We start from the raw sequence: 22,842 nt of genomic DNA on the forward strand, positions 1-22,842 counted from the left end.
CATTGGGAAGAGGTAACTATGGGGAGGAAGTGGGAGGGGAGCTGTTGCATCGTGGTAAACTGTGGTCAATGACATGAGACAAAGTATATGTGACCTGCTGTAGGGAAAGTGAATTTGCTCTGTAAACCTTCACCCAAATAAAAAAAAAAAGAAATCAGATGTTGTATTGCACTGGGCAAATCTGCTGCTAAAGACCTCTTTAAAGTGTTGAAGAACAAAAATGTCACTTTGAGTCTAAGGTGTGCTTAACCCATGCCATGGTATTTTCAATCACCTCATAGGCATTTGAAAACTGCAAAATGAATAAGGAAGGCAGAAAAACTAACGCCTTTGAATTGTAGTACTGGCAGAGAATACTGAAAATACCATGGATTTCCAGAAGAATGAATAAATCTATCCTACAAGAAGTGCAGCTGCAATGCTTCTTGGAAGTGAGAATGGCCAGACTTTGTCTTATCTACTTTGGTCATGTGGTCAGAATGGACCAAGTCCCTGGAGAAGGATATCATGCTTGGTAACGTGGAGACCCTCAAAGAGACAGACTGACACTGGCTGCAATGATGGGCTCAAGCATAGCAAGAATTTGAAGATGGCGCAGGACAGGCCAGTGTTTCATCCTGTTGTACACAGGGTTGCTATGAATCAGAATCGACTGGACAACAACAACAAAACAAGTCAAACTCATTGACACTTTTTAAATTGGGGTATAAATGCCTTCAGGTCACTTCATTCTGGACCAGTGATTAAACCTGCCTGGGTCTTTGACCACTCATTATACAATTAAAGCTACAGGAAAAAATGCCTTTTCAACAAAAATGCATATACTTTTGATATTGTTTATTTTCTCTGGAGGTTCATGGAACACTGAAGCCCATCAATGGCTAGGGCTTCAACTTTGGCCTTTCACTTGGACTCTGTGAAAGGAAAGACAAGATCACCACAAGACTCAGAACTTAGGCAATTTATGAGATGTATTTTAAGCAGATGACAGGTAACCAGAAAAGTAAACTAAGGCCCACCAAACATCACAGCTGCTAATCCGATTTTTCAGATTAAAATGTCTTCTACCAAGTACACTGATGCTCCCCTTTGTTGGTACAAATCTAAACAGATTTCTAGCCAAACATCTTTCACAGGCCAAATCTGAGCAGTAAACACCAAGTTGGTGAATCAATTCAATCTCTAGAATTCCAATGAGATGAGGTAGAGAAAAGCACACATTTGCCTTTCTAACACTGGACTGTAAGATATAGGACCAAATACACACACACACACACACACACAAGCACATACTTCCCTAATAGTTTAGAACAGCTTTAAGGTAAACAACCTTAGGCACTGTTTGTGGTTTTATGAGCAGTACAATGCAATGAAACTCAAACTAAGCAAAAATAATATACTGGCTTGTATGTTTATAAGTCAGGTAAATTCCCTCTCTCATAGCATTCCCCAAAAACCTATTAATCTTACTATTTATCACTTAAGTAAGCAAACAGAGAACACTCCGTTCAGCTACAAGCTTGGTCAAACCCCAGTTTGTTGCCCAAGTCTGGATGATCAAGAGCTGGAAAAACATACCAAGTGTTTTGGAGTGACATACCAAGAAGGAATGCCATCTTAAATAACATATCTGGCATACTCCCTAAATTTAGCGTTGGGAATAACCTGTGTTTTCTTTTCTATCTCCCGGCTCCTAGGTAAACTAAAGTGCTTTTTGACACCTGTGAACCGCCCCCCCTCTACACACAATTGAGTTATTGTGAAAACTGGCAGCTAACAAGAAAGTACCAGTCATTCTTTGTGGGACCCTCTTGTGAGTTTCTCACTGTGGGACTGGTCACCTGGGGTGAGCCTACCTTCCGGTGCCTGCTCTCGGCAGCAGCCAGCTGGGACAGCATGCGCTCCTGCATGTTCTTGCACTGCTTCATCACCACCTTAAGGATGGAGAGTGGGTTTGTGCAGACGGGCTGCTTCTCACCATCATTTTTCTCCTTGAGAGTTTCAAAGTCTCTCTGTAGAGCCATTAAAGGATCACTGATGTTATATTTTCCATAGCGTTCTTCAATGAAAGTATCTCTGTGCTGGGCCTGGGAAAGAGGTGGGGGGAAAGCATTTTTGCTTTTTAAAAACAATAGAGGATGGAGATTTGCTATCTAGTAGTTATACATTAAAGGTGTTGCTGTTAATATAAATGTCACCTATTGACTACAAATCAGGTCGGTCCATCTAAACAGAAATAACATCAGAAAGGTGGCATTAGACAATAATGAGAATAAACACTGATAGAGGGTGAGCAATATGTTACATGTTGTTCTAAGTGCTTATGTTCACATTGACTTATTTAAATTTTACAACTCTATAAGGTAGTGCTATCATCTCGATAGGAGCTCTGGTAGCATAGTGCCTAAGGCACTTGACTGCTAACCAGAAGGCTGGCGGTTCAAACCCACCAGCCACTCCTCGGAAGGAAGGTTGGACAATCTACTTCCGTAGTGATACTGCCTCAGAAACCCAAGGAGGGGTGGCTATGAGTTGGGGTGCACTCGACGCCAACGGCACACAACAACAACATCATCTCTATAACGCAGATTGTTGTTGTTGTTGTTGTTATGTGCCATCGAGTCAGACCTGACTCATAGCGACCCCTCCTTGAGTTTCCGAGGCAGTATCACTATGGAAGTAGATTGCCTAACCTTCCTTCCAAGGAGTGGCTGGTGGGTTTGAACCGCCAGCCTTCTGGTTACCAGTCAAGTGCCGCAGGCCTACGCTACCAGAGCTCCTATAACGCAGATTAGAAAACTATTAAAGAGAAGTTCAGTAACTTGTTCCAGGTCACTCATCCAGCAAGCTGTCAGAACTGGGATTTAAACTCAGGCAGCCTGGCTCTAAAATCTGTGTCCTTAACCATCATGCTTATTGCCTCTGCTTATGTCTACTTATGACTTCTTATGTTAGCAACAAGTACAGCTTATCTTTTCTTTCTGTATTATGGTATTCATATTTCTAAAATATGTTAAGCATGACACTTTTATGAATTTACCTATTTAGAGGCCTAACAAGGTGGCATTAGATAAGTAAAGGATGCTAAAAATAAATGTAATCACATTGTAACGTAGGACTATTTGTGATATGCACATATGGGACTTTACTCAGTTGTTGATGGGTCAAGAGGACTGAGGCACTCACAACCAGAGCTGCAGAAAAGAATCCCTTCTACCTGCTGCCAATTCAACCCCCTCTCCTTCAGTCTCTATTCAGCTGCCACCTTCCTGCCTGTCTCCTTCAGATCTCACAGAGCTTTGGGAAAGAGAGAGGTGAGGAAGGGATGTAGCCTGGTGCTTAGAGTTTGGTCTAGGGCTTTGGGCCTAAGTGCCCAGTCAGGGGTATAAAGGTCAGCAGGTGAGTGGGAAGATACTTTCAAGCTTCTCTCTTCTATCTTTGCCAGAAGGGGCTTGAAGTACTACTTTCTATGACCATCATAGTACATATAGGTAAGCAGACTAAAATTATTGATGACTTTATTACACAGACATTAAAAAGTTTCCTGAGACATTTTACAATTAAAAAAAAAAGTGAAGAGTCAATAGAGGGATGAGTAAACGTTCTCAAAAGCTACAGCAAATTACTATATAATTTAACCTCTCCCATTAAATTCAAATATGAAACTACTGTCATTTTTATAACTATCTCATAAGGAGGTTTTCTTACTACTACCACTTATAGACAGGAACCCATTAGAAAAAACAGGAAAATTCACAATTCAATGGTTATGCTTTAATTTAAACAAACAAAAAACACCCCAAAACTCTTAAGAAAATAACACAAACATGGGTTTCCTTCTTATCAAGGCTTCTTAGCCTTCCTTGTAACCCCCAAATCCCAAAACAAAGATGTATGTTTCAGTGCTGGAAATGTGATATCTCTCTCCATATTAGACTGTCCAAGTTTAAGCTCCAGGAATCATTTAACCTCATGCTACAAATTTGTGTTGGTTACAGTTGACAAGTGGTCAAGGTAGGTTAGAAGCCCTGAGTTTTACTTCTGGCTTGACTACAACCATCTTAAGTGATGACATTATTGGAGTGTTTGGATAATACGTGTATAATGGAAATACGGAGAGTAAAATCAGTTTGTTCCTTTAAGTTACTAGTTGTGTTGTGTGCATAGGAATTAAAGGGGGAGGGAAAAAGGGTAACTTGAAGTGAAGACTCCAAGACAGAATCCTATTTTTTCTTTCAGCTCCAAATTAAAAAGGAAGTTCTTATTAAAATTTTACAATGACCTTTAATCCACTTAGGATGAAGAAAGAAAAGACCAATTGCTGAATCAGCTACTTTTTGTTGTTGTTTAATCATTGTAAAACAAAAAAGTAAGATTTCAGCTAATCTTACAAAGCACTGGTCTCAAACAACATGGGACTCATCAATGTTTTCCTGTTTCTTTAAATATTGATGTAAAAACATGAGACTGCTAACCTAGGATTCAACGAGAGTATCAAAATTTGTAGCTATTAATGACTAAAGGTAAATTTATGTTTAGAAAAATGTTTATGCAAAGGAGGCGAGAGAAAAAGTCTCTTTAAGTAGCTGAAATTCCACTTTTCCAACTGTCACATTTTTTATTCATAACCATTTCAATATGATTAGTGATGGTAAAAGAATGAGTATTATTACTGAAATTGGCCTTAGTACAGCAAAAAGGAAACAGAAAAAGTAAACTTGAATATTTTTTATGACCTTTTCCTTTTCAGAACACCAGAGAAATTATGATGGAATGGGGGGTGGGGGTAGGAGCTGGGAATACAATTCATGACCTTCCTGAGATCAGACCTGCTGAGAAACTGTCTCTCAGGTTTGAGTATATAGTTACTAAGCCTCAAAAATATGACTTTCTAGAACCTACACTGTCATTATCTTGTGTAATTAATACACATCACAGGGTTAAGGGTAATAGCTGAGCAGCTTCTTCGGTCATGTCTTGGACTAAGAACAGTTGTTAAGCTGTCTCTTTTCTCTTGAACTTCAGAGTAATTCTATAATCACTTGCATAGTAATTACAAGGTATACAAAATTGGCGGCTTTGCGTATAAACGAAAAGGATCTGTGGAATAACCTAAAAAAGGCTCCTTCTCACACAGCATTTTTTTAAAGTACATCCTAACATGGAACCAAATGTAAGAAAGTGAATTCAATGTCTGTATTTATTATACCAAACACTGGATTATAAAATGAGAAATGATATATGGTATTATTCAAACAACTTAATGACTCTGTCAGGTGAACTATATGGATGAGAGGCTTAACACGGTAAACAATAACAACTATCACCAAAAAAAGATGTTAAGATTTGAAGAATGAAAGAAGCGTTTTAGTGGAGATGTGTATTGATTATTTATTCCTGTATAACAAATTACAAAACTTAACAGCTTAAATAACAAACATTATCTCACAAGGTTTCCAAGGGTCAAGAATCTGGGAGGGGCTTAGCTAGATAATTCATGAGGCTGCAGTCCAGTTGCTGGCCAGGGGGCAGCCATCTTGAAGGCATGACTGGGACTGGTGGATCTACTTCCAAGCTTACCTATAGGTCTTGGTTCCTTGTTATCTGCTAGCTTTTCACAGAAACCAAACTAAAAGATAGACAGAAAGAGAAACAGGGCATGCTACCAAGAAGGAAGTCACAGCATCTTTTCTAAGCTAGTCTTGGAAGTGGTATACCATCACTTCTGAAATAGTCTACTGGTCACACAGACAAACCCTGGTAAATGTGGGAGAGGATGACATACGAATGCAACTACCAGGAGATGGGGATTCTGTGACCATCCCAGAGTCATTCACTCTGTGCTATCACAATCATGTACATCTCAGGCTAAAATTTAAGTACCTACATTCAAAATTGTCAAGGCTGAGTTTTAATAACATTTGCTAATTTATAAGAAATTTTAAGTGACTTCTTTTGGGAGCAGTTGGTATTAAAGCTAAAATCCATCAATTTGGAGTTCTATTCTTTTCACTTCAGTGAAGATGTAGATTTCAACTGAACAGAAATCTTTATGTTGTCAGAAAACATGATGGTTTTCATTTCAGACAGCAGGGAAATAATTGGCTGGTTACAGATTCAATGATATTATAGAGTATTACTAAGGCAGACAAAACACATAAGTCATCTATTACTCATTTATTTTTACTGTCACAGGCAGAATGAAACATGCTATTAATGAAAGCTTAAAATAAAATCACATAATATCCTTGGAGTCTGTCATGCTTGCTCTCCAAACATTCAGCAAGCATCTTTCTTCTCCAAGCGGCTGGTGGGTTTGAACACTGACCTTTTGGTTAGCAGCCAAATTCCTTAACCATTGCACCACCAGAGCACCTTACTTTAAAAGTAGGATGATACACACATACATATGACTCACTGCTGTCGAATCGATTCTGACTCATAGCGACCCCTCCTTGGGTTTCCGAGGCCGTATCTCTACAGAAGTAGATTGCCCAATCTTCTTTCCAAGGAGTGGCTGGTGGGTTACATACATACCTTTTAGTACTGTATCTATCTATCTCCTATTCTTGTAGTAGGAAATCAATCTCTTTTTCTTTGGATGACCATCAGTGATACCAAAAGTGGTTCCAAACTGGAGGTTTATATTCAAGTGTGAAGTTTTATTTTTAAGACTCTAGCTGGTACCATAACTGAATTAGGATTCAATTTTGCCATTTATGAGACAATTCTCAAGTGATCCTTTAAAAAATAATCAGCAAGATAAACATTTGAGAAAAGTCTGAATACCTCTATGCCAGTGAACCAGACAGAAAAAAGAACAGGGTTCCAATATAGTTTTTAATAGTGCTACCAAAACATGCTAAAAGGAGTCCTTTTCACACACAAGCTGAAATCTATTAGTCTTCAAATAATTCATATTAATGAATGAGTCCCTGCTAAACTATAAATAGCTGTCTGAGCAACTGGAAATAAAGCAAACATTCTGGATAACGATGATAACAGTTCAAGAATACTCTTCTGTTTTGGAAGTTCCTTTTCACTTGCTGAAAGAGATTTTAACATTTAACAATCCTGATGAAACAGGAGTTAGCTTCATTTGAACTTCATTTAAACTTAATTTTTGGAAAATGGTACAAAATTTAACATGGATTGTAAAAAGAGAAAAATTTCATGGTTTAAAAATTATTTCTAATATATTATTGAAAAATGAGTACTCCTTCCACTTCACTACAAGGACACATGCTATATTCTCAATTCTCAAATCTAGTCTTTTTTATGCGTTTTGTTTTCTTTAATACTTTTTGGTCCTAGAGTCTAACAGAACTGGGATTGTACCTTGGCTCTAATACTTTGTGTTATTTTCAGCAATTCTCTTAATTTCCCTGAGCCTCAGATTTGTCATCTGTAAAATAGTATCAGTCTTATAGGTTTGTGGTATAAATTAAATGAATACCGTAAAATATCTCCTGTAGTACGACACATGGTAAGCACTATAAATAAATTTTTTTTCAATGACGAAGTTTAGAATATAGATTGTCCTTGATTTTAGATTTAGTGACTTCTAGGTCCGCCCCTTCCCCCTGCCTCGGCATATTTAAGATTCTGTAAAACTAGATTAGGCCAGGAAATCTGCACTAAAAGCAAAACAAAATCCACTCTGAAGCAATACAACATTAAATGCAAAAGTGTCCCATTTTTATGTCTTTTTTCTTCCTACCTAGATTGTATGTGGGAGCTCTGGTAGCGTCGTGCCTAAGGCATTTGACTGCTAACCAGAAGGCTGGCGGTTCAAACCCACCAGCCACTCCTCAGAAGGAAGGTTAGGCAATCTACTTCCCTAGTGATACTGCCTTGGAAACCCAAGGAGGGGTTGCTATGAGTCGGATCCAACTTTACAGCAGTGGGCTTGATTTGGTTAGATTGCAAGTAACCTGAAGTTAAGAAGCACTTACCACATATCTTTGTTTTTTTCTATATCCTAGTATTCTGCTTTAAACCCAAAGTACTTAACAAGTATTTACTCTCTAACCTCTTTCCTGATTCATGGGGGCACAACTTTTTAATATTTTTATTAACACTTAATGCTTGCTGAGTACTATATATGTTTGGTGACACAGGAGATGATACGAGGTTACAGATTTGACTCAGATGCGGTCCCCTTCCCAAACTTAAAATTTGCCAGATAAATTTAAGGACTAACAACAAACATTAGTTATATTGTTTAGAAAACATTTAAACAAGGAGAGGACTGGCAGCCTCTCCTTGTTTAACTATTTTCTAAACAATATAATTAATGTTTAGATGAAAACCAAGTACAATTTATTTGATCAGAACTTTCTAAGATTCAGACCTTATACTCATAAGGAATAGGAAGGAAAAGGCTAACCCTGGAAGTGGGTGGGCTCTGGCAGATAAATGAGACTATCAGCAATTTAATGAATCACAGGAAACAAGTTGATTGTTTGTACAGATTGGTGGGGAACATGCACAACCCAAAAACCATCTCTGAAGTATTATACAATGAGACCCACTTCTACAGACTATAACTGTGTGGAATTTTGTGAACTTGAAAAATTTCTTTATTAGAGATGTGCTCAGGCTCTTTTACACACTCTGTATTATCAACAGACAGTGGAGAAACTAACTTCAGGGTTAAAATATTAAAAAAGAGTTCATTCAGAAAGATGCAAAAGCATATCTTCCTCCTCTATATAAAGGATTCTCTGGAGGGGGAATCTGAAGCTGTATAACTGTGCAGTAGGTCTTCTCTGAAGCAAAGTTCTTAACATACAAACAGACTGATAGGACAAGGAAACACGGCAAGAAACAAGCTGCTCATATACAAGGTCCTGGGAAGAGGCCCTTAGCTTGGCTGAGAATTAGAAAATGTTCACATGAAAATTTTTATCAAGTAAACAAGAAGTTAATAGTAGGGGGAGAGGGGAATGAGGAGGAGTACAGAGGCAGAATAAAAGTAGAGACCAATATGATTTTAGAGGCAAACCATGGTGAGGGCTGAATGACAGGACAGCAAGAACAGTGCTAATTATACAGTAAGACCTGTGAAAGCTGGAACCTGTGCAAGTTGGAAACCTGTCAGAGAAGGAAAATGCAAATATTTTTGACTAAAAGGAGCAATAGAAAAGTGTTATAACCAGACCCTGTCAAAGGTGGAAAACTTGAGAGACCCAGCATAACAAAGCAGGCTCACTGAGTTCCAGCTCTTACAGGTTTCACTATACGATGCCATATTAAGGGAGAGAACAGGACTCATCTCAGAAGGTAGAAGACGGAAAGTTACTGTCACTGAGCCTTATGTAGAGGGAGGGAGCTACCTATTCACATAGGTAGATTGGGGGTCAAATCAGGGAAAGCTCATTCTTTAGAGAACACAAGGGGGTGGGTAAACAAGTCAAGACTGAAAAGTAAAAGGTGGGCTGTCTGTGCATGGTGCTTGCTGTTGTTAGATGCTGCCAAGTCGGTTTTGACTCATAGAGACCTTATGTACAACAGAACGAACCCTGCCCAATCCTGTGCCATCCTCCCAATTGCTGCTATGTTAGAGCCCATTGCTGTAGCCCTGTGTCTATTTCTCTCTCTCTCTCTCTGAGGGTCTTCCTCTTTTGTGCAGACCCTCTACTTTACCAAACATGATGTCCTTCTCTAGGGACTGGTCCCTCTTGATAACAGGACCAAAGTTAGATAAGACGACGTCTCACCATCCTCACTTCCGTGGAGCATTCTGGCTGAACTTCTTCCAACACACATTTGTTCATTCTTCTGGTGGTCTGTGGTATACACAATACTCTTCGCCAACACCATAAATCAATTCACACACATGTACATATGTATGTATGTATACACACACACACACATAAACCAAAACTAAACCCACTGCTATTGGTTAGGCATCAGGTTGGAGCTTTTCTTGACTCATGTGGTTGCAGGGGCTGATGAACCCCCAACTGGCAGGTTGCTGTCTCAAGGGACTGTGAGAGTTAGTGAATCCCAAAATCTGCAGGTCAGATTGCAGGCTGCTGGCTCACATCCTAAGAATTAGAGGTCAGAGAATGATGAGTTGGATGCAGGATCAAGACAGGGTGAGCTTTGCCAGAATAGCCATACATATTGAATGCAGGCCACATACCCAAGGAAACTTATCTTTCAACTGATTAGCTGCTCACATCAGATCACAAAATGGAAGATGGTTACATAATGCCTGCTAACCCACTGAGAATCAGAGCCTAGACACATTGACATATAACCTTAAAAACCACGCAAAGTTATCAATTTAGAAAGCAAAATGAGACAGGAAGGCTGATGAAGATTTTTCATGAAAGAAAAAGAAAAGGCAAAACAAAACATTACATACTACAGAAACAAGGGATAAGTAAAAACAATTAAAAAGGTAAAAGAAAGATGTGTGATTTAGACAGATGCTCACAGGGGTCTTTAGCAGAAAAGTCTGTGAAAAAATATTTTTTTGTGTGTATCTCTAGATAGATGAAAAGAAACAAACAAAACTGTACTATTACAAAACAAACAAAAAAGCCTACTATTTTATCTGATGATCACAATGCTACCATTACTAACCAGCCAGCAAATGCACATGATCATATCCCAACATGTTAGGAAACAGCACCAAGGTAAAGTGGTAAAATGTCAGCTGGAAATTAAGATATGGTCCTTGATTTTTTTTTTTTTTTTCTTTTTAATATGACCACACAGTGAACAAAGGTACATATCCCAATTATTTGATTTCCTTACACTACAAATATGCAAACGATGATTTCCTGCCTGAAGAACAAATCGTTCCTTCTTAGCACAGGGTGAAATACAAATAACATCAGTAAGCAGAATATTAGCAAAAACAGTGATTAGAGTTATGAAATGATATTCCTGTAGTGAAGCCGCTCTTCTCAAAAATAGGACTTAATAATTAGCAATCTATTTTGAACCTTGACTACATTCAATTTACACTTAAATGCTCTTAACTGATTCTTTTATATGACAAATACTGACGAAGTACTTTCTAGGTTATAGGTGCTTGGGATGCAGTGCTGAACAAGATAAAACACCCCTCAAGGAGTTACATTTAGTGGAAAAAAGAAATATCAGACATAAAGAAAATAGAGATAAAAATCCCTATGATCTGTGATGTCTACCCAGCACAAATACACAAATGGTCGTATTTTGTCATCTAGTGCAGACAACAGAAGAGAAGTAACATTAAGTGTAATTCAATTCTAAAAAATTGATTGGGTGCACTTATGCATGAAAGAGGAGGGAAGGGAAACAATGTTCCAAACAACGGGAACAGTTCAAGCATTCAGAAGAATGAAAGGGCATAATTTTGGTCTAGAGGTTAGATTACAGCTCGTAGACAGGCAGGAAATGAGAGTAGGTTCAGGCCAGTCAGTATGTGCCTAGAATATCACGCCTTTGAACTTAATTTTGTAGGCAGCAAAGAGCCATAAGATGTTTTTAAAGAGAAAAGTGGTAAGATTAAATTGATACTAATTACACATTTAGGGAATAAGACTAGAAACAGAGTATCTCCTAATAAGGAGATTAGATCAACAGCCTAGCTGAGAAGCAATGAGCATCTTCAAGTTAAACTGTAGGAGAGAGGGACACCATATTCAAGGGGACCTTTTGAGGGGTAGAATCCACAAATTTTGAGACCTGATTAGACATGAGGAATAAAGAAGAGGGAAGACACATTTAAGTGTTTAGCTTGGGTGACTGGGTGGCTGGTGATGCCATTAATCAAAACCAAGAACACAGTCAGACAAAAGAGGTCTGTATAAAGGATATAGAGATTGCAACATAAGATATTCTGGTGGCTATGGAAAAAAAAAAAATGGATATATGAGTCTAGGGATAGCATAAAGATAAAATCTGGGTTTTAATCATCTGTTGAAACCAATGGATCTGATGAAATCACCAAGTAAACAGGTTACGATGAGACAGGGTTAAAAACAAAGTCCTGGGGAATATCCGCTTGTATGTTATTCATTCAGCTAACATATTCAGTATTTTAAATATTTTTACCATGATAAAAATGGTACCTAGTAAGTATCACTATACCGCGGTAGGTGCAGAGTGTCAAAGATGCATACGAAGATCAGCAAAATAAATGTATACTATGGAATGTGACCCACCAGATAGAAGCAACACATTATGTGTACATGTGACAACATGGACACACCTTGGACACACCTTGAAGGCACAGTACTGAGTGCAGAGAGAAACAGAATGAGCTATTTATTTAATACAGTACCATTCATGTAAATTAAAAATTCACACACAAAAACCAATGAATATTTTAAAAGAACACATACAAACAAAAAGGTGCATTTAAAACAATTCAGAAAAGCTGCTCATGGAAGCCAGGAGAGGTGAATGAGGATGAATGGAATTAAACAAAACAAAAACCACACAAAAATGCAAAATATGCAATGTCTAGGCAAAAATGATCAGAAATGTCTAGGCAAAAGGGAACATACCCATGAACATATAAAAGGCTAGCAGATGGTATTTGCATATACGTACTTGTATGTGCTCTAAGAATGTCAACTTAAATAGAACTAACAGTGGGCAAAGTTATGACAACTTCTTAGCCACACTCACCCATCCTGATGGAATAAGTTGTTGGACCTTGGGCTCAGGACCATGGTCGCAGGGGACATCAAGGTCAACTGCCATAACATACTACACAAAAACATTGTTCTACATCCTATTCTGGTGAGTACTGATTTTGGTCTTAAAATCTTGCAAGCAGCCAGCTAGATGCAATAATGGGTTTCTCCTTGTTTGCAGCAAAGAAGAATGAAGAACACCAGAGACACATGGAAACTATTAGTCCAAGGGACTAGTGGACCATGCGAACCTCAGCATGTAAGACCATAAGGCCATTAAGAACTAAATGGTGCCCAGCTACTACTGTCAACCACTTGGAAAGGGATCAGTGCAGGTGATCCTGGATAGAGTGGGAGAACAATGTGCAGCAAAACTCAAAATCAGAAAAGTCCAGGCTTACTGGTCTGATAGAGCCTGGTGAAACCCCTGAGACCATGGCCCCTAGTTAACCTTCAGGCCTGGAACTGAACTCACTCCTGTGGCTTCCAGACAACCAATAGGCATATAGGGTGAACAATTACACCAGGTAGATAACTTTTAGAATGATCTATCATGGGAGAACAGAAGGGCAGCATTTGCACAGGGAGATAGCTCAGTGGGCAGGAATGTATAAGAAAGAAGGACACAGGGAAGAGGTAACTATAGGGATAAAGTGGGAAGAGAGCTGTTGTATTATGGGGAATTACAGTCAATGTCATGAAACAAAATGTGCATGAACTGCTGTATGGAAAATGAATTTGCTCTGTAAATTTTCACCCAAATCACACTTTCGGAAAAAAAAAAAAGAAAGAAAATGTTCAAACATGCTTTTCTTTCATATTGGGGATTAGAGATAGAATTTTTTTTTAGGCACAATTTTTTTGATAACCTTAAGGAACTTCTCCAAGTTGGTCTGTTCCACTTCTATCAGTTTTCTTCCAAGCAGTTAGTTTTCACTACAATGGTTAATTTAGAGAATTCAAGGTAAATTAAAAGCTTTTTGTAAAAGTCTGTGATTAGTAAATCTTTCAGGGAAAAAAGTGGCCATTCCCTTGTTTCTAATATTTGTCCATCCCCTACCTTGCAGAAACTCACAAGGGCTATGTTCTGGTTCATTCCTGTTTTTTCTATTGACCTGGGGACAAAATGTACACCTTTATCCTTAATTTCTAATTGTTCCTGTAATCCCAAACTTCAGTTATAATAACAATATAATATATTATATATAATAGCGTCCCTGGACTTGAAATTTACTATGTCAAAAACCTAAGTCATCATCCTCCAACAAAGAACCAAGTAATTGGCTTTCCTTTTGAGCCACTGTGGTGGGCTTAATCAGAGCTAGAGTGCAGTCCAGAATAAAAAAATGGCAAAAGAGATTTTTTTTTTTTAAATGTAAAAATTAATGAAACAAAGTAAGCAAAGAGAACCACTAGAAGTTAGGGTCAATTAATCCACTCCCAGAGATCACCCTTCAGCCAAACAATGTTGTAGTTAGGTGCTGACGAGTCATCTCTGACTCATAGTGACCCTATGCACAGCAGAATGAAACACTGCCCAGTCCTGTGCCAGGCTCATGAGCCTTGCTATACCTGAGCCCATCGTTGCAGTCACTGTGTCAATCCAGCTCATTGAGGGTCTTTCCCTTTTTCATTGACCCGCCACTTCACCAAGCATGGTATCTTTCTCCAGGGAATGGTTCCTTCTGACAACATGACTGTGGTTATTAAATTGTCTGTCAACTTGGCTTGGGTTGATGGAGTGGCTGGGCAGCTGGATGTAGTATTCCCCATGATGAGACTGGTAATCAACTCCATGGTGGGATCTACTGGGAGCAGCTAAGTAGCTGCCTTAGCATTGTGGTCTGCTTCCTGTATATAAGGAGAAGCCCTGGGGAATGGTCTCTAGCTTATGGCACACTTGGATCCTACATGTAGCCATGTTGTTGTTCAGCAGCCTGCCATGCTCTGCCATCCTTGGGACTTTCCATGGACTTGAATTAATATCCTGCCGTGTGTGCAACATGGGGGACTGTGCCATGTTATTTGTCAACTTTGGGCTTGTTAGCCTCAGCAGCCAGTAGCTGCCTGAGTGAAGAGATGCCTCTAGCTTCAGTGGGCCGGGAGCAAGAGGCAGAGCTGAAGCTCAAGGTTGAGGGGCTTTCACACAGCCCCTAAAGCCTGGCACTTGGAACTTGGACTTCCATCCTCCTGAACTGTAGGAGAATAAACTCCTATTTGTTCAAGCCATCCCATTTGTGGTATGTATTCTTGTCGGAGTGATACTAGGTAATCAAAACAATGACCAAAGTAGGTGAGACAAAGTCTGGCCATTCTGAAGTCCACGGAGCATTCCAGCTGCACTTCTTCCAGAACAGATTTGTTAGTCCTTTTAGTAGTCCATGGGACTCTTAGTATTCTTCTCCAGCACAACTCAAAAGCATCGAATCTTCTTCAGTCTTCCTTATTCATTGTCCAGCTCTCACATGCATAAGAGGCAATTGAAAATACCATAGCTTGGGTTAGGCGCATCTTAGTCTTCAAAGAGATATCTTTGCTCTTTATCACTTGAAAGATGTCTTTTGCAGCAAATTTGCCCAATGGTACACGTCATCTGATGTCTTGACTGCTGCTTCCAATGGAGTTGATTGTAGAACCAATCTTTTCTCCATCCATGTGAGGACTTTTGTTTTCTTACTAATGAAGTGTAATCCATACTGCAGACTGTAGTCTTCATCAGTAAATGCTTCAAGTCATCCTCACCTTCGGCAAGCAAAGTTGTTTCACCTGCATATCGCAGGCTGTTAATGAGTCTTCCTCCAATTCTGATGCCACATTCTTCTTCATATAATCCAGCTTCTTGGATTATTTGCTCAGCATTCAAATTGAATAAGTAGGTGAAAGGATACAACCCTGACACACTCCCTTATTGATTTTAAATCATGCAGTATCCCCTTGTTCTGTGGTGCCTTTTGATCTATGTGCAGGTTCCTCATGAGCATAATCAAGTGTTCCAGAATTCCCATTCTTCTCAATTTTATCCATAATTTGTTATGATCCACAAAATCGATGCTTCTGCATCGACTGTGTCATATTAAGTAAACATCTTTCTGGTATTCTTTCCTGCCAGCCAAGATCCATCTAACATCAGCTATGGTATCCCTCATTCCACATCCTCTTCTGAATCCAGCTTCCATTTCGGGAAGCACTCAGTCAATATACTGCTGCAACCGTTTTTGAATTATCTTCAGTAAGATTTCACTTGCATGTGATATTAATGATATTGTTTGATAAATTCCACATTCTGTGGGATCACCTTTCTTTGGAATTAGTACAAATATGGATCTCTTCCAGTCAGTTGGATGATATATATGTATATATATATTTGCTGTTTTCTTTGTTAAAAATACATTTTATTGAAATATAATTTATGTGCAGTGAAATACACAAAACTAAAGTGACATGGGTCAATGCATTTTTTTTTTTTTTTTTTTTTGCAGTGTCCCCTCCCCTTCCTCACCCCTGGTAACCAACAAATAAAGTTCCCTTCCAGAGATAAACCTTTCCTTGACTTTTAACCATAGTGAACTAATACTATATTTGTCCTTCTATGATTGATTTATTTAACTCAGCATAATGTCCTTCAAGTTCATCCATGTTATGTGGTGTTTTGCAGGCTCTACATTATTCTTCAGTGCTGCACAGCATTCCATCGTGTGTATGTACCATAGTTTGGTTATCCATTCTTCTGTTGATGAGCAGGTAGGTTGTTTCCATCTTTTTGCTATTGTAAATAGTTCTGTGATGAATGTGAGTGTGCATGTATCTGTTCTCGTCCTGACTCTCACTTCTTTAGGATATATACTTAGTAATGGGATTGCTGGCTTAAATGGTATTTCTAATTCCAGCTTTTTAAGGAATCACCATACTGTTTTCCACACCGGTTGTATCACTTTATAGTCCCACCAGCAGTGTACGAGAGTTCCAATCTCTCCACATCCTCGCCAGCATTTGTTATTTTCTGTCTTGTTGAACTTTGCTATTAGTGCTGGTGTGAGATGGTATCTCATTGTTGTTTTGATCTACATTTCTCTGATGGCTAATGACAGTGAGCATTTCTTCATGTATTTGCTGGCCACCTGAATATCCTTTTTGGTGAAGTGTCTATTCACATCTTCTGCTCATTTTTAAATTAAATTGTTAATCTTTTTGTTGTTGAGGTATTGGAGTTTTCTATAAATTTTAGAGAGTAAGTCCCTTGTCAGATATGTAATTATTGACAAGTATGAATTTGTTGCTGTCATTTTGTTATGTGCTTTCTTGTGGTGTTCCTGATTTCTTTGTTTCATATAATTTTCTATGCTGAGTTCACTCTGTTTAAGAATCGTGTTATCACTTCCTTCGTTGCTACTGTTTTAGTATATGCTAAATATTTGTGCTGGTCCTCATTTTCATTTTGATGCAAAGGTTTATCATTTTTCTTTGAAGGTATCCTGTGATTTACAATTTTCTTCCCAAGTTTAGAACAGTCCTTTCTATCTTGCAGTTGTCTTGAATCCCCTACCATTTAGAAATTCTGTAACTACACATTTTTTCCCCTCTTTTTGGTTTGTAGTTGTCCTCATTTGTCAATTGATATCTCTGGTTCCCTGTTGACAATCTTGTAGGCTTATTTACTTTGGATACTTCCATAACTAGGTTGGTTTCTGGGTTATGTCATTATATGTGTTAATGGTCAGTTGTTGTTTGCTGATGTTGGTTCTCTGTCCAAAGGACTTCCCTTTGCATCTCTTGTAAGGTTGGTCTGGTTTTAACAAATTCCTTTAATTTCTGCTTATCTGGAAATGTCCTAATTTCACCATCATGTTTGAGGGACAGTTTTGCTGGGTATATAATTCTTGGTTGGAAATTTTTCTCTTTCAGGGTTTTACATATACCATTCCATTATCTTCTTACCTGCATGGTTTCTGCTGAAAAAATCTGAGCTTAGTCTTACTGGTTGCTCCTTGTAGGTAACTTTTTATTTTTCCCATGCTGCTTTCAGGATACTTTCTTTGTCTTTGGTTTTGATAAGTTTGATGATGATACGTGTTCTGGTTACCTAATGCCACTCTGACAAGAGTATACCACAAATAGGATGGTCTTAACAAACAGGAGTTTATTCTCTTACAGTCTGGAGGCTTTAAGTCCAAGTTCAAAGTGCCAGGCTCTAGGGACTGGGTGAAAACCCCTCAATCTTGGGGTCCAGCTCTGCCTCCTGCTCCCAGCCCAATGGAGCTAGAGGCATTTCTTCACTCAGACAGCTGCTGGCTGCTGACGCTGAGAAGCCCAAGGTTGACAAGTAAAAAGGCACAGTTCCGATGTCATCAAACCACACGGAAGGCCATTAATTTAAGTCCATTGTAAGTCTCAAGGTTGGCAGAGCATGGCAGGCTGCTGAACAACAACAGGGCTACATGCATGGTCCAAGCGTGCCATAAACTAGAGACCATACTCCAAGGCTTCTGCTTGAGCAGACCATATTCCCTAAGACAGCTACTCAGCTGCTTGTGGTAGATCCCACCATGGAATTGATTGCCAGTCTCATCATGGGGAATAAGTACCACCAGCTGCCCAGCCACTCAACTAGGCCCAGCTAAGTTGACATACAAACAACCACCACAATATGTCTTGGTGATTTTCTTTTGAGGTCTATCTTGTTTGGGGTTCGTTGGACTTCTTGAATGGATATATTTGTCACCTTTCATCATACCAGGGAAATTCTCCTCCAACAAATCTTTGACAATTTTCCCTATGGTTTTATTTGTCTCTTCCTGTTCTAGAATTCTGATTCAAAAAACCAAAACCAAACTCATTGCCCTTACGTCGGATCCGACTCACAGCGACCCCTCCTTGGGTTTCTGAGGCAGTATCGCTATGGAAGTAGATTGCCCAATCTTCCTTCTGAGGAGTGGCTAGCACTCAAATTCCTTAGGCACTATGCTACCAGAGCTCCTAGAATTCCAATTACATGTAGGTTATTCCTTGTGATGGTATCCCACATGAACCATTTTAAAATTTAAATAAATTTTAATTTAAAACCACTTTCTTCATTTTGTTTTGATCATTTTTCTGATTGATCCCTATCTAAAAAAGTATTGAGGTATTTGTTTTCAATCTCACTAATTCTGCCTTCCATTGATTCAATTCTGCTCCTTGCCTGTTCAATGTGTTATTTCTGAAAATTTAGTATTAACCTTCTGGATTTCTATCTGCAGATTTTGTATCATTTCTAATTTTTCATTTATTTTATCATTTTGTTCTTGTATTGTCTTTCGAAATTGTTCTAGGGTTTTCTCTGTGTTTTCCTCAATTTTGTCAGTGTTTTCCTTGATCTGTCTCTCAATCCGTTGAAGGTACCTAAATACAATTCTTTTGAATTCCTTATCAGGGAGTTCTAATGCTGCATCTTCCTCAGGGATATGTTTTGGGTCTGTATCCTGATCCCTTGTTTCTCCTGGTTTATCTTGCTTCTTTGTGTAGACTGTGATGCTCTGTTATCTCTGAGGCATTGTTACATTTTTGTGTTTATATTTATTTGGTGATTGTATGTTGGAGTGATTTGCCTACGATTTTCATTTTCTTTGGATGTTATCTACTCTTACAAGGTACTGTGCTCCTCTATTTGCTAGTTGGCAGCACTTATACAGTCACCACCTCTCTCTTTTCCTGTTATCAGCCTCCCATATGTACCTGCCATTCTTGGCAAATGGAGCCTATTTTTAGGTCCCTGGACTCTGAATAAGAATACTGTCACTTTAAAATTCAATACGGCCACCACTTGTAAACATTCAAAATGGCTGCACCCTAGGCCACTATAAATATCCAAATAGCCACTGCTTGTAAACATTCAAAATATCCAAAATGGCCACCGCTTGTAAACAATCAAAATGGCTACACCCTGTGTCACTTTAAATATATAAAATGGCCACTATCTGTAAACATTCAAAATGGCCATGCCCTCTGAACAGCCAAAAGCCCACAGCTCAAGTTGTCTCACTCCTTGCTGTTTCCCTTCTTAATCATAGGCCACCAGTGCAGTCATCCCGCAGCCCTTGGCAACCAGGGCTGATCTTTAGGTCAATTCTCAGGTCCCAATAGCATTTGGAAATATTCAGTCTGTTACTCCCGTCAGAGTAGCTGACAGTCCACAGCTCCAATCATCTCCATACTCACTGTTTTCATTGAGGTTTTTCCACTAGTTGGTACCTAAAACACTTCTGTATACTTCCTTTCAAAGCTCATGGCTCCAGTATTATCCTCTGTATCTTTGTCAATTGCTTTCTCTTTTCTCTGTTGAAGAGGGTCTGTGTAGCTTGTCTGCCTATTCCACCATTTTACCAGAAGTCTCTTCATGGATGATATTCTTGATATCCCACAATTCCTCTGGTTTTTGGTCACTGGTGTTCAATGCATCAAATTTATTCTTTAGATGGTCTCTAAATTCAGGAGGGATATTATCAAGGTCATATTTTGGCTCTTGTGCACCTGTTTTAATTGTCTTCAACTTCAACTTGAACTTGCATATGAGCAGGATGGTGTGTCCCAGTCAGCTCCTGGCCTTGTTTTGGCTGAAGATATTGAACTTCTCCATCACTTCTTGCCACAGATGTAGTCAGTCTGATTCCTGTGTATTCCATCTAGTGAAGTTCATGTGTATAGCCGTCATTTATGTTGTTGAGAAAAGGTATCTGCAATGAATAAGTCATTGGTCTTGCAAAATTCTATCATGTGATCTCCAGAGTCAGCTCTATCACCAAGGCTGTATTTTCCAACTATCAGTAACTCTTCTTTGTTTCCAACGTTTGCATTCCAGTCACCAGTGATAATCAACACATCTTGACTGCATGTTCAGTCAATTTCAGACTGCAGAAGTTGGTAGAAATTTTCAATTTCCTCATCTTTGGCTTTGGTGGTTAGTGCACAGATTTGAATAACAGTGGTATTAACTAGCCTTCCTTGGAGGCATATGGATACCTATCATTGACAGCACTGTACTTCAGGACCGATCTTGAAACAGTCTTTGTGACGATGAATGCCACACCATTCCTCTTCTATTTGTCATTCCCCGCAGAGTAGATCATAAGGTTGTCTGATTAAAAAATGGCCAAAACCAGTCCATTTCAGCTCACTAATATCTAGGATATCAGTCTTTATGCATTCCATTTCATTTTTCAGAACTTTCAATTTTCCTAGATTCATACTTTGTACATTCCATGTTCCAATTATTAATGGATGTTTGCATCTGTTTCTACTCATTTTGAGTCGTGCCACATCAGCCAAACAGATAAGTCTATAAATTAAACAGTAATACTTGTGATGTTCCTCAGAACAATCAACCATATGAGACCAAAAACAAAGTTCAGAAGGCAGCAAGGTGCAGGAAAGATGGGCAAATGAAAATAAAAAGCTGTTACATTGAAGGGATCGTCATGAAACAAAATATGTATAAATTGTTGAATGCAAAACTAATTTGCTCTGTAAACTTCACCCAAACCACAATAAAATGTTAAAAAAAAAAAAAAAAACCCAAAACATTTTGACCTCTTCCCTTTAGGATCTTAAAAGTCTAGACAGCAAGAGACAATACCACACGGATTACACTCTAGTTATGAAAAGTGCCACAATGCAATAGATTTTGCATAGTGTGCACACTTAGAAGGACACTTAATCCAGGCACAGAGGAATCAAATTTAAGAGTCATGTGGGAGGAAAAAGGCAAAGGAGTCTGAGAAAGACAAATAGAAGAGCCAAGACAACAGTACCACAGAAACCAAGGAAAGAAAAGTTTGAAAAGTGATCATCAATATTGTCTAATGTTGAAGAAACGTTAGGCAATCTAATTAAAAGAAGCCAACAGAGGTTACTTGTAACCTCTAAAGGTGAGATTTCAGTGGAGTAGTATAAGCAAAAGACAAAATGAGGGATGGCAGGTGATAAACTAGAAGCAGGAGTACAAATGACACTGAAATATTTGAGTGTGAAGAGAGGGAGAGAGACAGAGTAGCTCATATGGAAGGCAGGACTGAGGTGGTTTTATTTTTCAAAAAAAAAAAAAAAAAGTACAGAATGGAGACCTATCTCCAGATAGGCTTTGGGCCAAGGACAAGAGCTAGTAGAAGGGAAGAATTTGGAGAGCTAAAAGGAGAAAATGGATAATGGATATGAGTAAAGTTATAAAGAAACAGAGAAAGGATGGATCAAGAGGGCAGGTAGTGGCATTAACCTTGGAACAGAATTGTACAGAAAAAGAAGAAAACCTCTACAAGTTTCCAGTCAGTAAAAACTGAGCCTTCTGAATTTAATAACAACATAAATACGTACAGTACTTATGTCTACCAATGAATTCAGTCTTGTGTTGAACAAAGAGCTTACTAGGTATTGAGTTAGATTTTAAAAGGTAACATATAATCTTACAATTCATAGGGTACAGTTGGCTTTCAGAGGCAGAAAACATAATTTTTTTTTGTTAAACAATGAAATTATGAAATTGAACACTAAATTTATGAAACTAAAGATAGGCAAAATATTTTGAAGAGTTGTAGTATCCTGCTATGATAATAATAAAAAAATTAAAATTTTAATCATGCAGATGTTTGTACATATGCTGTCAGCTTCATGTAGCTTAAGTTCATGACCTGTGAAAAAATTTGCTTTGAAAGAATAACATTTAGGTATCTTGCACAAAGGCAGAATGTGAAAATTAGTGAGAAATGGACTCTTTGCTCTTTTGGGAGAAAATCAAGGGTACGGAAGCTCAGGCTTTCCCTAGGCATGCTGTACTTGTCTCCATGCCCTTGGCTGTATTATAGAATCAACACAGAATTATACGAAGAGTATAAATTCCTCATACAGGAGAAGACAGTAAAAAGTAAAAATTTCTAACTCCTTCCCATTCTGCTGCTCATATTATACTTATTACAAATATAATTTTTATTAATTTCACCACTAGTGAGTATATTCTCATAAAAATTTTAACAGTATAAAACCAAAGTCCTTCCTGAGCACAATCTATCTCTTTCTCTCCCAAAGTTCTTAAAGTGAAAAGTATCCTCTCCTCTCAAACTTTTCCCAAGCATACACACACACACACACACACACACACGTGTGTATATATACATGTTATTGTTGTTAATGTGCCATCGAGTCAGACCCGACTCATAGCGACCCCTCCTTGGGT

At 38.5% G+C, this 22,842-nt stretch overlaps 1 protein-coding gene across 1 annotated transcript in view; it reads right to left on the minus strand.

Annotated features, from left to right (window-relative positions):
- The window catches only part of CTTNBP2NL (CTTNBP2 N-terminal like), a 60,657-nt gene that overhangs the window by 19,092 nt on the left and 18,723 nt on the right, over nucleotides 1-22,842 (minus strand). Inside the window, exon 2 of the mRNA XM_007949189.2 lies at nucleotides 1,857-2,087. Within this exon, the coding sequence (XP_007947380.1) occupies nucleotides 1,857-2,087 (231 nt within the window). The remainder of the gene's footprint in view (nucleotides 1-1,856; nucleotides 2,088-22,842) is intronic.

The sequence above is a fragment of the Orycteropus afer genome, unplaced genomic scaffold, assembly GCF_000298275.1.
Source record: "Orycteropus afer afer isolate SDZICR_OR568_19922 unplaced genomic scaffold, OryAfe1.0 scaffold00010, whole genome shotgun sequence".
Classification (NCBI taxonomy): domain Eukaryota; kingdom Metazoa; phylum Chordata; class Mammalia; order Tubulidentata; family Orycteropodidae; genus Orycteropus; species Orycteropus afer.